The 13204-nt window shown below is 37.8% G+C and overlaps 4 protein-coding genes across 5 annotated transcripts; 3 read left to right on the top strand and 1 right to left on the bottom strand.

Annotated features, from left to right (window-relative positions):
* Window positions 1-411: 411 nt before the first annotated feature.
* Window positions 412-2661, bottom strand: LOC116177566. Its single transcript, XM_031496557.1, has 4 exons — window positions 2563-2661; window positions 1248-1444; window positions 968-1108; window positions 412-800 (listed from the first exon to the last, which is right to left on the bottom strand). The coding sequence occupies exons 2-4, from the start codon at window positions 1297-1299 to the stop codon at window positions 517-519; spliced, it is 477 nt and encodes a 158-aa protein (XP_031352417.1). The 5' UTR covers window positions 1300-1444; window positions 2563-2661; the 3' UTR covers window positions 412-516.
* A 76-nt stretch (window positions 2662-2737) lies between these two features.
* On the top strand, window positions 2738-3679 carry LOC116177630 (serine protease inhibitor I/II-like). The gene is made up of 3 exons (XM_031496638.1): window positions 2738-2882; window positions 3100-3240; window positions 3347-3679. The coding sequence occupies exons 1-3, from the start codon at window positions 2831-2833 to the stop codon at window positions 3472-3474; spliced, it is 321 nt and encodes a 106-aa protein (XP_031352498.1). The 5' UTR covers window positions 2738-2830; the 3' UTR covers window positions 3475-3679.
* Window positions 3680-7339: 3660 nt separating this feature from the next.
* LOC116177820 lies at window positions 7340-8090 on the top strand. The gene is made up of 3 exons (XM_031496941.1): window positions 7340-7367; window positions 7470-7610; window positions 7752-8090. The coding sequence occupies exons 1-3, from the start codon at window positions 7346-7348 to the stop codon at window positions 8018-8020; spliced, it is 432 nt and encodes a 143-aa protein (XP_031352801.1). The 5' UTR covers window positions 7340-7345; the 3' UTR covers window positions 8021-8090.
* A 485-nt stretch (window positions 8091-8575) lies between these two features.
* LOC116179644 lies at window positions 8576-11200 on the top strand. Of its 2 annotated transcripts, XM_031499451.1 has the most exons (6): window positions 8576-8736; window positions 8932-9069; window positions 9120-9260; window positions 9306-9431; window positions 10519-10674; window positions 10818-11200. In XM_031499451.1, the coding sequence occupies exons 1-6, from the start codon at window positions 8682-8684 to the stop codon at window positions 11081-11083; spliced, it is 882 nt and encodes a 293-aa protein (XP_031355311.1). In that variant the 5' UTR covers window positions 8576-8681; the 3' UTR covers window positions 11084-11200. The 2 variants fall into 2 exon arrangements, with proteins under 2 accessions (XP_031355311.1, XP_031355312.1); XM_031499452.1 differs by lacking the exon at window positions 9306-9431.
* The last annotated feature ends 2004 nt before the right edge of the window (window positions 11201-13204 follow it).

The following is a 13204-nucleotide window of genomic DNA, read 5'->3' as shown; positions in this document are numbered from 1 at the left end:
AGTTGCATCGGGCGATAAAAGATTGCTCCTGTTGCATCGCTTAACGCATCGCTTCAGTGGGAACCGCGCCTAAGGCACATTGCATACTTGCCATTTATTGCGCTGAATTGACTATACAAAGTAACATAAGTAGCAAGCCAATACTTACATTTGAAAGAAATCGCAGGTTACTAACATACAAATCAAAGAACAAACATTGGGGAAACACTTGGCAACAATAGACGTAATGAAACAGCCAAAGCAGAATAGCAAGCAGCGAGTATTAAAAAAATATAAAACAGAAAAAAGAAAATATGGTTTGGATGCCCCCTAAAACCAAGATGATTCTGGAACGACACTATCAACAAACTTTGCTGCTGGGTATCATGGAAGAGGTATTGGGAAATGGGCAATATTGTGAAAAGGTTCTAATTAATATTATAGTGTATATAATAAAGACAAATTTTATTATGATATAAAATAAAGGCGAAAATGTAATAAATAATTGTGTAATGATGATGAAAGCAAGTTTTTAAATTACATGAAAAGTTTTCTTAGAAAACATGAGTTGTGACAAGTCCACATTGTTCGTGTCTTTGTTTCATTATTGATGCATTTGCAGGTACGGCACTTCGCCGTTTTCGTTTCGCCTGCACTACACTCTCCGTTAGCTGTATCAGTTGGGGAGCCTCTCTTCGAACGTTCATCAAAATGACAATCTGCTTGTGAGCAAAACCAATCGGTGATTCCATTTTGGAAGGTCATACATTCGCATAATGCACAGTTTTCATGCTTGGTCTCGCCTATTTTGCACGTGGGCTCTGTAAAAAATAAAATTTAATAATGTGTACATCCTCTATAAACACTATAATTGGGGCATTTTTTTTAGTTACTTTACAAATAAGCTACTTACTTAGGGTATAAAGTGAAAAGTGCAAATAAAATCTAGGAATTTTTTCCTGCCAAAGTAAATGTTAAGAGGACCCACCTTTCCTTAGGAGCTCTTCGTGAGGATTGGTACAATCATATTGGGTGCAATACCAATCGATGCTTCCATCTTGCAAACGTAAACAGTCGCAAATAGCACATTCTTCTCGCTTCGTCTCTCCTATTTTGCATGTGGACTTATCTAAAAGGAATGCATTCTATTACTATGTTTCACTTCGGATATTTTCTGAAGGTAAAGAATGGAAAACTGTCATTACAAATTCATCAGTGATAATTTCTTACACTGATACAGTATCCCACAGGGAAGCAAAATTACTTACCAGCAAGCACCACGGCAAACAGCGCCAAACAGAATAGAACAGTGGTCTTCATCTTACTTCAAAGCTTGGAATGGTAATGATATTGTTTAAAGTGTCAACGGTTAATTTATACAACTTGGATATGGTGGGTTCGTTTCCAAGGGAAACGCTATGTCGAACTATACTTGAATTTTGTACATCGATGACGCGATAGTTTGCTGGAAAAATAGTCAAGTATTTTATTTGCGCGATTTTAGTATTAGTCGAACACGTCATCATCATTCTACTACGTTAGTTACAATATTGTTATCAACAATGTGATAACAATGTCGACCATGGGTACACCCTTATGTATATCAAGTGTACGTACTCCAAGTTGTAGGTACTTGACTAATAACTAGACCAACTCGCACACGTCGTTAATTAATGATCACTCCTCCTGAGAGAGATTTTGGGACAACATTCGTCCCAAATGATCCTCAACACACATGAAGGACAGACATAATGCAATCCATTTGGACGCGAACCCTTGAACTTCAATTAAGCAGTCGTGGAAAGCCCAAGTGGAAATAATCATCAGAATCAAATGACTTTTATATTATCAAAAAATGAAGCTGCTGGCAATCGCATATGCCAATTAAATGTATGGAATATTTCAAAATTATGCTCGCGAAGAGACTACCCGAGGTGTTTGATAGAATCTGAAAGTCTGGCATATAGGAACCATACGTTTTTGTTCCCAGATACTCCACCGATGCCAAGAAAAGGAGTAACAGTGTTAACACTTGAGATATGTTTTTGTTTCACTTCTTATTATTTATATTTATCTTAAACGACTTTTCCTAGGGATATGTTGACCGGATGGGATTTACATGTGTGCATTAAATTTTTTTGCAAGAATTTGGTATTTACACAATACAATTATGAGAGTGAAATAATAGAAGTAGTTTTCAGATGGCTACCTACTCCTTCACAGTTTAAGTATGAGAACATTTCATTTATTCATTGTTTTAGGGCCACATCACGAGCGATTTTTTGAGGAACACATTTTTAGAAAATAATAATTAATAATAAAGCGAATTCTCTTATAATTAAATCTAATATCGGATCGAAATCCAGTAGTTTACACGGAACATTTTCAAGCTATTCAGATTCAATGATTTGGATCAATTCTTTGTAATAGTTTTTCGGATCTTGATTGTATGCACCAACATAGTGCCAAGGTAAAACCAATTTGTCTGCACGAAATTTCTTTCAAGAAAGTATAAGTGGTTATAATAATGACCTCTTATCGTCTAAGCATAAACCATCATTTCAACTAGGGACAAATCGATACTTTTCAAGAAACATTTTCTACTGAGTAGGTAGACTTCATCGTATTGTCGTTATCTATTGTAACTAATGTAGTAAAAATCAAATAAACAATACACTCGCTCGGCTTTTTCTAGCCAACACCATCGTCATCGATGGACAAAATTCAAGTATCGGTAGACAAATAACACAAATGGGATAGTGATTCCCTCCCTCCAAAAGCGATTACGCCATGTATAAATCGAAGGTGAATACCCTAACGATGTCATTACAGTTCTAAACTTCAAATCAAAATGAAAACCGTAGCGATAGTGTGTTTATGCTTGTTTGCCGTGGTGCTTGCTGGTAAGTGTTGAAGGTTTGCACAAAATTGACGAACTCGATTTTCACATTCATGGAGTAGCTTGTAGAATACCTCAAAATGAAGCTTCTAACTTCTATTTTTTGCAGTGAAATTCTGTTTACATTTCTATTTCACCATTAATAAAACGATTACCACTGATGAGCGTTTTATTACTTAGTATTTAAGCACGATAAAAATTACTAATTCTCTTCTTTGTAGATAAGTCCCCATGTACAATAGGCGAGACCAAGCGAGAAGAATGTGCTATTTGCGATTGCTTACGCTTTCCAGATGGAAGCATCGATTGGTATTGCACTCACTGGGACTGCAATAATCCTCATGATGAGCTTTTAGGGAAAGGTAGGTTTAACTTTAAATGTAACACAAATGACGAACTTGTTCTGTGCCAGTAACAAGAGGCAAAATATTTACGGTCATTATACCAATGGCATGATTCATTTTTTAGAGGATACGTGCAAAGTAGGCGAGACCAAGCATGAAAACTGTGCTTTATGCGAATGCATGACCTTTCAAAATGGAATCACCGATTGGTTTTGCACGCAAGCAGATTGCGAGGAAAGGATCCGAAACTGATATAACGACAGGAGAGTGTAGAGAAGGAGAGACGAAAACAGAGGAGTGCCGTACTTGTAAATGCATCAATAATTAAACAAAGACACGAACCCTGTGCGGACTTGTTACGACTCATGTTTTCCATGAGGACGGCCCATGAAAGTTTAACGCCCATATTATCATAACTGTCACCTTCATTGCATCACAATAAATTTACTACTTTCGTTGTACTGTACTTTATACTGTATAGAAAGTTTGGCACTATTAGCTAGACAACATAGTATTACTCTGCTCTTTCATGTCAACAAAAAGGTTAAAAAAGGTAACGTATTGTTGATCTCTCCTTAGAGGTGTAGTGTACTTAACCCCCAGGTTCTACGCTAACTTCACACTATACAAGAACACGGAAATTAAATAAACCCGGCAACGATTAAAAATGGCCACCCGAATGACTATTCACTCTAAAACTAAACAAGATCCCGCTTAAATTTGAAAAGTGGCACGTGATAAAACATCTAAGGCAGGGCCCCCTTACGTTAGTTGAAGACAACGCTTTGACCTGAAGCACAGTAGGGAAGGAACGTTAAAGAAAACACTGAAATTGTGAAAAGTTTGTTTAATAATGATCGTAATTATTATGATTGTAAAAACCCGGAAAATTTTTGTTTTTTGTGAACAATTAATTGAAAAATGGATTTAAATCCTAGTTTAAATTGGTCGGTATTGGAAAAAATAGTTTAAGCAACACTGGAATAAACTAGTTTTTGTTCCCGTAAAAATATTAAAGCCCTCGGCAAACCTCTTTAAACCATCTCTCAGGAACAAAAACTCTTTTTAATCTCTTGCTACTTAATATACTATTAAATTATATTACTTTTAACTTTTAACCACATATGCTTGTGCTTCTAATAAAGGCAAACACATCGCCTATTGTAAACATTAAGTGTGCGCATGCGCAGACTGCGCAATGCTAACTTTCTATGCGTTAACATATTTCCTTTTGTACACATAAATAGTTTGTTGTATGACCTTTTGGGAAGTACTGATGATTGCATGGAAAATGCGCTAAAGTGACTCTCCTTCGGGCGAAAATTTTTTACTTTTTCATTTCAAAATGCATAAGTAAGAAGCAAAAAGTGATTGACAAATTTTGAGATATTCCTAATAGACAGAGTACATGTTCACTTTTTATATTCATACTTAATAAGAAGAGTGCAAAAATGGTCGACAAACTTTTGAGGAATTTATAAATTCAAGGGGAAGTTTCCCCATACAGGCCACTCCTTTAGTGTATATTTAATAGGAAATGGGAAAATATAGCCTACGAATTTTGCAAGATTTTTAGAAAACAAGGGATGGTTACGCGGCAAGTGAACCTCTTCATTTCATAATAAATATGTAAAAATCAAAAATTAGTGAGAATTTTGCAAAATTCGTAATCAACACAGTACATTTTTGCGTCCTGGGTACTTTCTACGATCATGGTCGACAAATTGGGGAATTCTTTAAAACCAGAGAATGTTTTCAGGTATGGGCCCTTTCTTTACTTCATATTTCATAGGAAAAACGCTACCAGTGTAGGTTAAATGGGGACAAAGTTGTCCCCTTTTGTGACTAAAAAAATGCATTTGAAATTTTTGAAAAATCTGATATCACGGAAAAACTGAAAATGTAAATTTCGTTTTTATTTTCCCTAGCTTAAACGGTCGAAAATGGACGGTTCCCGTTAGCACCTTCTATGGGTAGTCTTTTTTTCGCAGAATCTCAATCTCTTATACCCCCAAACCCCCCGGTTCTACCTTCTTTTCAATAATATTTAACGACCTTAGCATTACAATGTTTTTAAAAGGGTGCATGAAACATACTCTAACATACAAAGAGACATTGAATATTTCTTTTGCTGGGGAGTATACCACTTGCCTTTAATGAGATATAAGGGAATATATCCGATCACAATAAGAGGTCGAGCAGGAGAACTATGGTTGGTAGAAATTAATTCCTTTCGTTGAGACCAGGGTTGAGACCTTTCATTAGAGTACCATGAAGGGTAGATCGGATGTTTACCCACCCTCCTCCAATTTTCAAAAGTTTTACTTGACACCACTAGAGGCATGCATATGGGGGGGGGGCTTTAAGACAGTAAAGTTTAATGGCCGTCTGGCACACCTTCAAGGTATAGGCTCCCTAGTCCACAACATCCCAGGACTCTGGGACCATTCCCCTAGAAGTAGTTCAAAACGGCAGAATTGGGTCCGGACGGACGGACAAAACGCAAACAATATATAAAATACGCTAAAAATAAAGTTAGTTCCGATAGCTAAAAAAAGTGTCCATCATAAAAACATCACAAGACTGTGCACCGGGAGGTCTGAGGTACGGAGTATACGAAGAATACATTACCATTTTTAAAAGGGTCCATCAAGCATAACAAACAGGAGGCTCGGCACCTGGAGGTGTGTAGGGTACGGAGTGCCCTCCACTATACGAAAATCGTATGTTAGCAGAGGGCACTTTCAATCTCTATTTTTTCTTTCCTTGATCTTATTACTATTATTCGTAACAATCCAATAGGGCGTCCATAAGAAAGAAGTAAGTAGTAACTTCTACAGCGTGATATGGAAATTCAGCTTCTAAAAAAAAATTCGCCATAGAAGGGACTAACGGGAACTGCAATTTCCCACTCTTAAGCTGGGGAAAATGAAAACGAAATTCGACATTTTCCCTTTTTCGGTGATGATCTAAGCTATTTTCAAAGATTTTTCAATAATTTGAAATGTGGATTTTTAGTTACAAAAAGGAACAACTTCCCATTTAACTAACACTATCTCTCACCGTTACAGAGATCCCAATTGCGAGCCACGAATTTGAAGCACTCTGTACAGATGCATTAAGTAAATACCGGAGTAGCGGAGTTTTTGTCATTTATAAATAATTACAGCCATCAATTTTACTTGTTTTTATGTGTCGTAGAAAAGCCACCTTGGTATATAGCTAATCGATTCTTTTAATTGACCCTTAACAGAAGCAGAGCAGTGTGACCCTACGACGGGATCAGTGAATTTGATCCACTTTCAATAGGCTTGTTACATGTGACATATAGGTCAACTGTACAAAGTTTGAACCGAATCGGTCTAAGCGTTCGCCAAATATCGTGTTCACAGGCAGACAGACAGACATCATCGACTTCCCTAACAATTCCATCGCTTTGATCTTTGAATTTTGCGTAATAAAAAGTAGTTATTTATGAATAATATACCTACATTATAGGTATTCCTATAGCAAATTCCACTGGAAAACCTATTAGGCCTTCCTGAAGGCAAGTTGATTAATATACTTGAAATACTCTTTACGTGTCTGCCGATTCATTTTGGGATGTCTTTAACTCTTTTTGCAAATCATCCAACAAATGAGTACTTCCCAAAACTTAGGGTGCACTATACACCTGTATCTATTTGCAGATAATTGAAATCGGTACAAATAAGTGCTAATCAATGGCGTGCGTTTTGCAAAGCCTTTCACGACCCGCTTTCAAGCACAATTTGTAGTAGGCACACTTGATACTGGGCCATACCATGTCATCGACATTCTATGATAAGTACCCTTGTTATCGATAACGACTGTAACTAACGTAATAAAACTGTGTATATGTCGTGTACGCACCAATACGAAAATTTTTCCAGCCGAGTGTCTCGTCATCGATGTACAAAATTCAAGTGTAGATAGAAAATTGAGGTAAATAACAAATAGGTTAATGGAACGGTTGGAAACCAATTCCCCTTCCAATAACCCGCCACCACCACGTTGTATAAATAGCCAGTTAATAGTCTAACGGCATCATTATCATTCGACACCTTATACTAAGATGAATACTGTTTGTTTATTGTGTTTGGGGATGTTTGCTGTGGTGATTGCTGGTAAGTTGCACAATAGAGGAGGAATTTTGATAAACATATTATGGTTTTCTTTATCTTCACAAGTAGTAACTGAAGTGACAGTAAAAAATACATTATTTTTAGATAAGCCCAGATGCACCATAGGCGAGACCAAGCGAGATGAATGTGCGATTTGCGATTGTTTGCGTTTACAAGATGGAAGCATTGACTGGTATTGCACTCAGTATGATTGTTACAATCCTCACGATGAGCTCTTAAGGAAAGGTAGATACTCCAACTTTTACCAAGCGTAGATTTTATTTGCACTTTCCACCCTCTTGCACAGTTAATGATTGAAATTTGCGCCCATTATCTCAAAAAAGCTCCTAAAATAGGAACATATTATTAATGGTGCTTTGCTTCTAGCCACTACGTGCAAAATAGGCGAAACCAAGCATGAAAACTGTGCGTTATGCGAATGCATGACCTTCCAAAATGGAATCACCGACTGGTTTTGCACGCAAGCAGATTGTCATTTTGATGAACGTTCGAAGAGAAGCTCCCCAACTGATACAGCTAACGGAGAGTGTAGTGAAGGCGAAACGAAAACGGAGAAGTGCCGTACCTGTAAATGCATCAATAATGAAACAAAGACACGAACCATGTGGACTTGTTACGACTTATGTTTTCCATGAAGACAATCCATGAAGTTTTGAAGAATTCGCCCATTACCATAACAACTATTTATTACACCCTCACCTTCATCGCATCACAATAAAGTTTTATATTTTCTCATTTGTATCTTATACCTACCATTTAAGTGCACAGCTCTGTATTTGTCGAATTTTGAAGCTGCAAATTTAAAACTGGGAGCTATAAATTTGAGATCAGGATTTCTTAGTTCTTCACAGTGGAGCTTTGAGGTTAAGTGATTTCGAATGTTCAGTTTCATTAAATGGCAAAGTTGGCAATTAAATTTAAAGACACCAAAGGTCTAACTCACTCCATGTGCTCAGGTCCGTGGGGTCGCAACTCCCCAAAGTTTGAAAAAATGCCAAACCCCTTGCGTGTTCGGAAACTTGATATATGAAATTTTGTTAGCAAACTTCAAATTCGGCGCGAGCATCCCAAAAATTTCTATTATGGAAATGGAGGCAACAGACGTCACAATATCACGTGATCAAAGACGTAGATGACGCAGGTAGAGTACTGGTAAATGTAATCAATTAAAGCTAATTCAAATGATTAACGATTTGATCGCATATAGTAATTACATTAAAGAAAATCCCCTCTACCAGCCGGCCCACTACCGTCGGATTATATACGCGCAACGTTAATAGTTTAACGATAGCAGTTATGAAGTCTGTTTCTATACTGTGCTTGGGGTTGTTGTTTGGGGTTGTATTTGCTGGTAAGTGTGATCGAAACGTTGTAAATTACGTGTGGATCATACGTAAAAGATGCACACGTAGTTTCTGGTGGGGCAGTGCCCCACTGTACGATAAGTAGTTATCAATGATGAACTCGTGACATTTTTTGTCAGTTAGTTGTTTACGTTAAAATGAAGACGTACGAAATTTGGGTGCTGAAGCGCATATTTTTCTAGATGAATCTTGTAGAATAGGCGAGACTAAGCAAGGAGAGTGTGAACTATGCGAGTGTTTGGTTTTACAAGATGGAATCGTCGATTGGTACTGCACCCAGAAGGACTGTGGTCATTATTACCATAATCGTTTTAAAAGAGGTCGCTACCCTAAAGCAAATAATGAAGAAAGTGATAGCGAATATTTCTAGGTTCAGAGAAATGTCCATTGGGCGACCACAAAATTGGGGAATGTCACAACTGTAGGTGCATAGCTGTCGATGGAGAGGGTGGAACGGATTGGGCGTGTTTACAGAGCTCTTGTACTCAGAAAGTTGAGGTTCCAAAGAGAGGTATGTAAAGCTGACATTTCTAGTTTGATAACTAATTGTTACCAGAAAAGGGAGAGTGTGGAGAAGGTGAGACCAAAAGAGACCGGTGCCGTAGCTGTACATGTATCAGTGACAGCGCTGATTCACTGAGCAAGTGGGTGTGTTACGACTCGTGCTCAAGGAGAGAAGGAAGTACGCCATAAATACCTCCAATGACACTTTCCATGCGACTACATGCGTAGTACCTATACACCAATACTATCCCCGTTACTTGGAAATTACTTTAATTAATTACCAAACCTCTACATTTCAAAAATTGATTTTTTTTAAATAACCCATACAAAGACCAATTCTAGAATTAAAACCAGAACACCATTTACCTAGATAGAGAGAAAGGCGCATTAATTTATACACAATTCTCTCTCTCTCTCTCACTAACATTCCCGTCCACTTGCACGAATTTCTCCATTGATTTTGACACTACAACATTTATCTAGAGAGAGAAAGACGCATTAATTTACACTCAATTGACCTATATTCAAAAAATTATAAACACAAATCTCTCACTAACATTCCCGTCCATTTGCACAAATTTCTCCATCGAGTTTAACACAACACCATTTACCTAGAGAGAGAAAGACGAATTAATTTACACTCAGTAGAATAGTTTTCAAAAAATTGAAAACACAAGTCTCCCACTAACATTCCCGTCCACTTCTACGAATTTCTCCATTGATTTTGACACTACACCATTTACCTAGAGAGAGAAAGACGAATTAATTTACACTCAGTTAAATAGTTTTCAAGAAATTAAAAACACAAGTCTCCTACTGACATTCCCGTCCACTTGCACCAATTTCTCCATTGATTTTGACACAACACCATTTACCTAGAGAGAGAAAGACGAATTAATTTACAAAAAATTAAAAACACAAGTCTCCCACTAGCTTTCCCGTCCACTTGCACGAATTTCTCCATTGATTTTGACACTACAACATTTACCTAGAGAGAAAAATACGAATTAATTTACACTCAATTAACTTGCATTCAAAAAATTAAAAACATAAATCTCTCACTAACATATCCATCCACTTGCATGAATTTCTTCATTGTTTCTGGCACTTAACCATTTACCTGAACAAAGAAAGTCTCAATTAACTATTTTTCAAACAAATAATTATACCAGATTCGTACTAGCCTTTTCGTGTTCGCTCACTTCACACTGAAATAAAAATCCTCCTTCAATAGTGGAATAACCATGCCTCTCTGATCTTTTTAGATAAGGAGCTCCCTTGTAAATTGGGCACGATTAGAAGAACGCCCTGCCAAGAATGCAGATGTGGATTTTCCGGAGGAAGAACATTTTGGACATGCATTCGCCACCAATGCAACGAAACCCTTCGCCCGCGGAACGAACTGGTTCGCTTAAGAAGAGGTAATACCCAAAATCTGGCCCTTTGTACGACCTCTTTTTCATTCCACTTGTAGGAAGAAAGTTACTGTTGTCCCTTAACTCATGTAAACGGAAAACTGATTCGTGATTCCGTTCAAGAAACTATTTCATTTTTTTGCTTGCAGATACAACGATTGCGAGCGACCTGATCAACACACCATGCGCCCTCAATGACTCGTTCAAATTGGACTGTAACACATGCTACTGTAAAAGTGATAAAACTGGCTACCTCTGCACCAGTTTCACTTGCTCCGCTGAAAGTACCAACAGTTCCCTGGCGGTGAACAGTACAATGGAAACGGTCACCCAGAGTGTTGATACAACACCTGAAACCGTAACGCCTTTGGAAACCACGACTAACTCAAACGTTTCTTCATCACCTCAAAGATGAAGCCTATCTTCACTTTCATGCTAACAGTATTCTTTATAAGCTTCTCAGTATATAAGCTACAACCTTTGCTTAAATAACAGGTACCTAAGAAATACAGCAATGTTCTGCTTCGAAAAATTTGACTTTTATTCCGTTCGTGTTATTATAATTAGGAAAGTTGACAGGTATATAAAAAGAGAATGCGTAAGATAGAAATCCTTTTTCGAAGAGTTGGCATCTCTTAGTCCAATATTAATCCTAGAAAGCATAAGAACCAACTAAGACAAGGCTGGATGTTGCACGAAATCTAGCACCTGAGGGAGAGGGTATATAATTCTGCAGACAAAAAAGGCGAATTTTTGAAAAATTCGACCTTGTTCCTTTATGAACAAGAACATGGCTCCGAAGTAAAGGGAGGAGGAACAGAACTTCTCTCAAATCAGGAAGGGGGGGGGGGGCATAACATTTGCATCAGTAAGCCAAAGTAGAGAAATATTTCAATGTTTCTCCGTTCTCCCCTAAAGACACAAATTAGGCTTTTAAATCCCAATCAAAGCAGGGGGAGGGTACAGAACTTCCGGCAAGTTAGGGTCGCGGATTTTTTTGGAAGATCCAGAATTCAGTGGTATAGAATGGTGGCATAGGGTAAGTACAGAATGCCCTCCGCGAAGTAGGGGAGTATACAATTTACGCCCGAGTGCAGAAATCTTTTGAGTTATTTCGCTGATCTTCCTTAACGCACATTAGTGGGTTCTTAAAAACCCGGAAAAGTTGACAGGAGGTTCAGAATCTTTACCAACGAAGTAAGGGTGGCGATATTTTTCTGAAAAACCGAAGAAAGAGAGATACAGAACAGTAAACCGAAGTGGAGACAGGACAGGAGGACAGATTAAAGAATCAAAGAAATAGAATATAGGATTCCCACTAGTAAACCGGAGTGGAGACATGTTTTGAAATAATTCCGCGTTCTCAAAATGAGGTATACAATCTGCCCCAAATAACAGAGGGTCAAGAAATTTGATAATTAAGCGATGAACCGAAGAAAGGCAAGTAAGGTAAAGGAGGGAAATTATTCTAAAATATTTCTCCGCTCTCTTTTATGGGATCAAGCTAGGTTTTTAAAGAACTAGCAATTGGAGAACATCTAAAATTTCCCCCACACAGCGTAGGACCAAAAAAAGGGTGTCTAGATGTTTATCTGTAATCCAGAACAAAGAAATCTCTCCCCGCTCCCCTTTAATGCGCCAAACTAGGTTTATAAAAGCCCACCAAAGGGAAAGGAGGTGCATTTTTTTGGTAGACCAAGGAAACTAAGAAAGGCGGGTGTAAAAGCAAAAGGGGAGAGGAGGTACTTTAATTTCCCCCAAGGGAGAAGGGTGAGGAAATTTGATGTACCGATGAATCGTAGAAAGGAGGTCCAGAATTTATTTACATCAGTAGGCCCGAGAGTAGGCCGGAGTGGGAGAAAGTATTCCCTTTATGGGTCCAAACTAAGTTATTTTTTCAAACTACCAAAGTAGGGTGCAAAATTTCACGCAAGTAAGGGAAGGTGAGGATCCTTTTTGATAGACAGGAAGACCGAAAAAAGAGGAGCGTACATTTTTCACTTGTAAGCCAGAATGGAGAAGTTTCGTGACATATTTCCCACGCTCCCTTAATCAAAAAAAATAAAAATTTAGTAAAGGGGGAAAGAGGTAGAGAACGTCTCGCAAGAACCAAGGGAGAAGAGATGGAAGAAATTGGAGTATTGGATTCCCTCGTGCAGGCTAAAATGGGGAAATTATTTCCCTGCTGTACCGTAATGAATCAAACTGTTTTAAAACACTTAGCAACCGAGGGAGGAGGTACAGAATTTCTCCCAAGTGAAGGAGTTAGACAATTTTTGGCAGAAGTTTAAGAAATTTAGCACGGCCGAAGAAGGTACAGCCACCTTGTTTGGTATCTTGGTTAACTCGTCTTATACCCACCAAGAGAAAAATCCAGAAGAAATTAATTGAATTACCGGTCATTAATTAAAAAAAGGCCACAAAAGAAATAGTGCACTAGTTTCATGGTGAACCATAAGCACAAAGAGCTTGTTCTTTACCAACGCAAAACTGCAAGTTAGTACTGTGAAATTTATGTCCCGCAAAATAAAAAAAG

The sequence above is a fragment of the Photinus pyralis genome, unplaced genomic scaffold, assembly GCF_008802855.1.
Source record: "Photinus pyralis isolate 1611_PpyrPB1 unplaced genomic scaffold, Ppyr1.3 Ppyr1.4_LG8, whole genome shotgun sequence".
Taxonomy (NCBI): domain Eukaryota; kingdom Metazoa; phylum Arthropoda; class Insecta; order Coleoptera; family Lampyridae; genus Photinus; species Photinus pyralis.
Note: the sequence above shows the minus strand (reverse complement) of the source record. Positions and strands in the feature narration are given on the sequence as shown.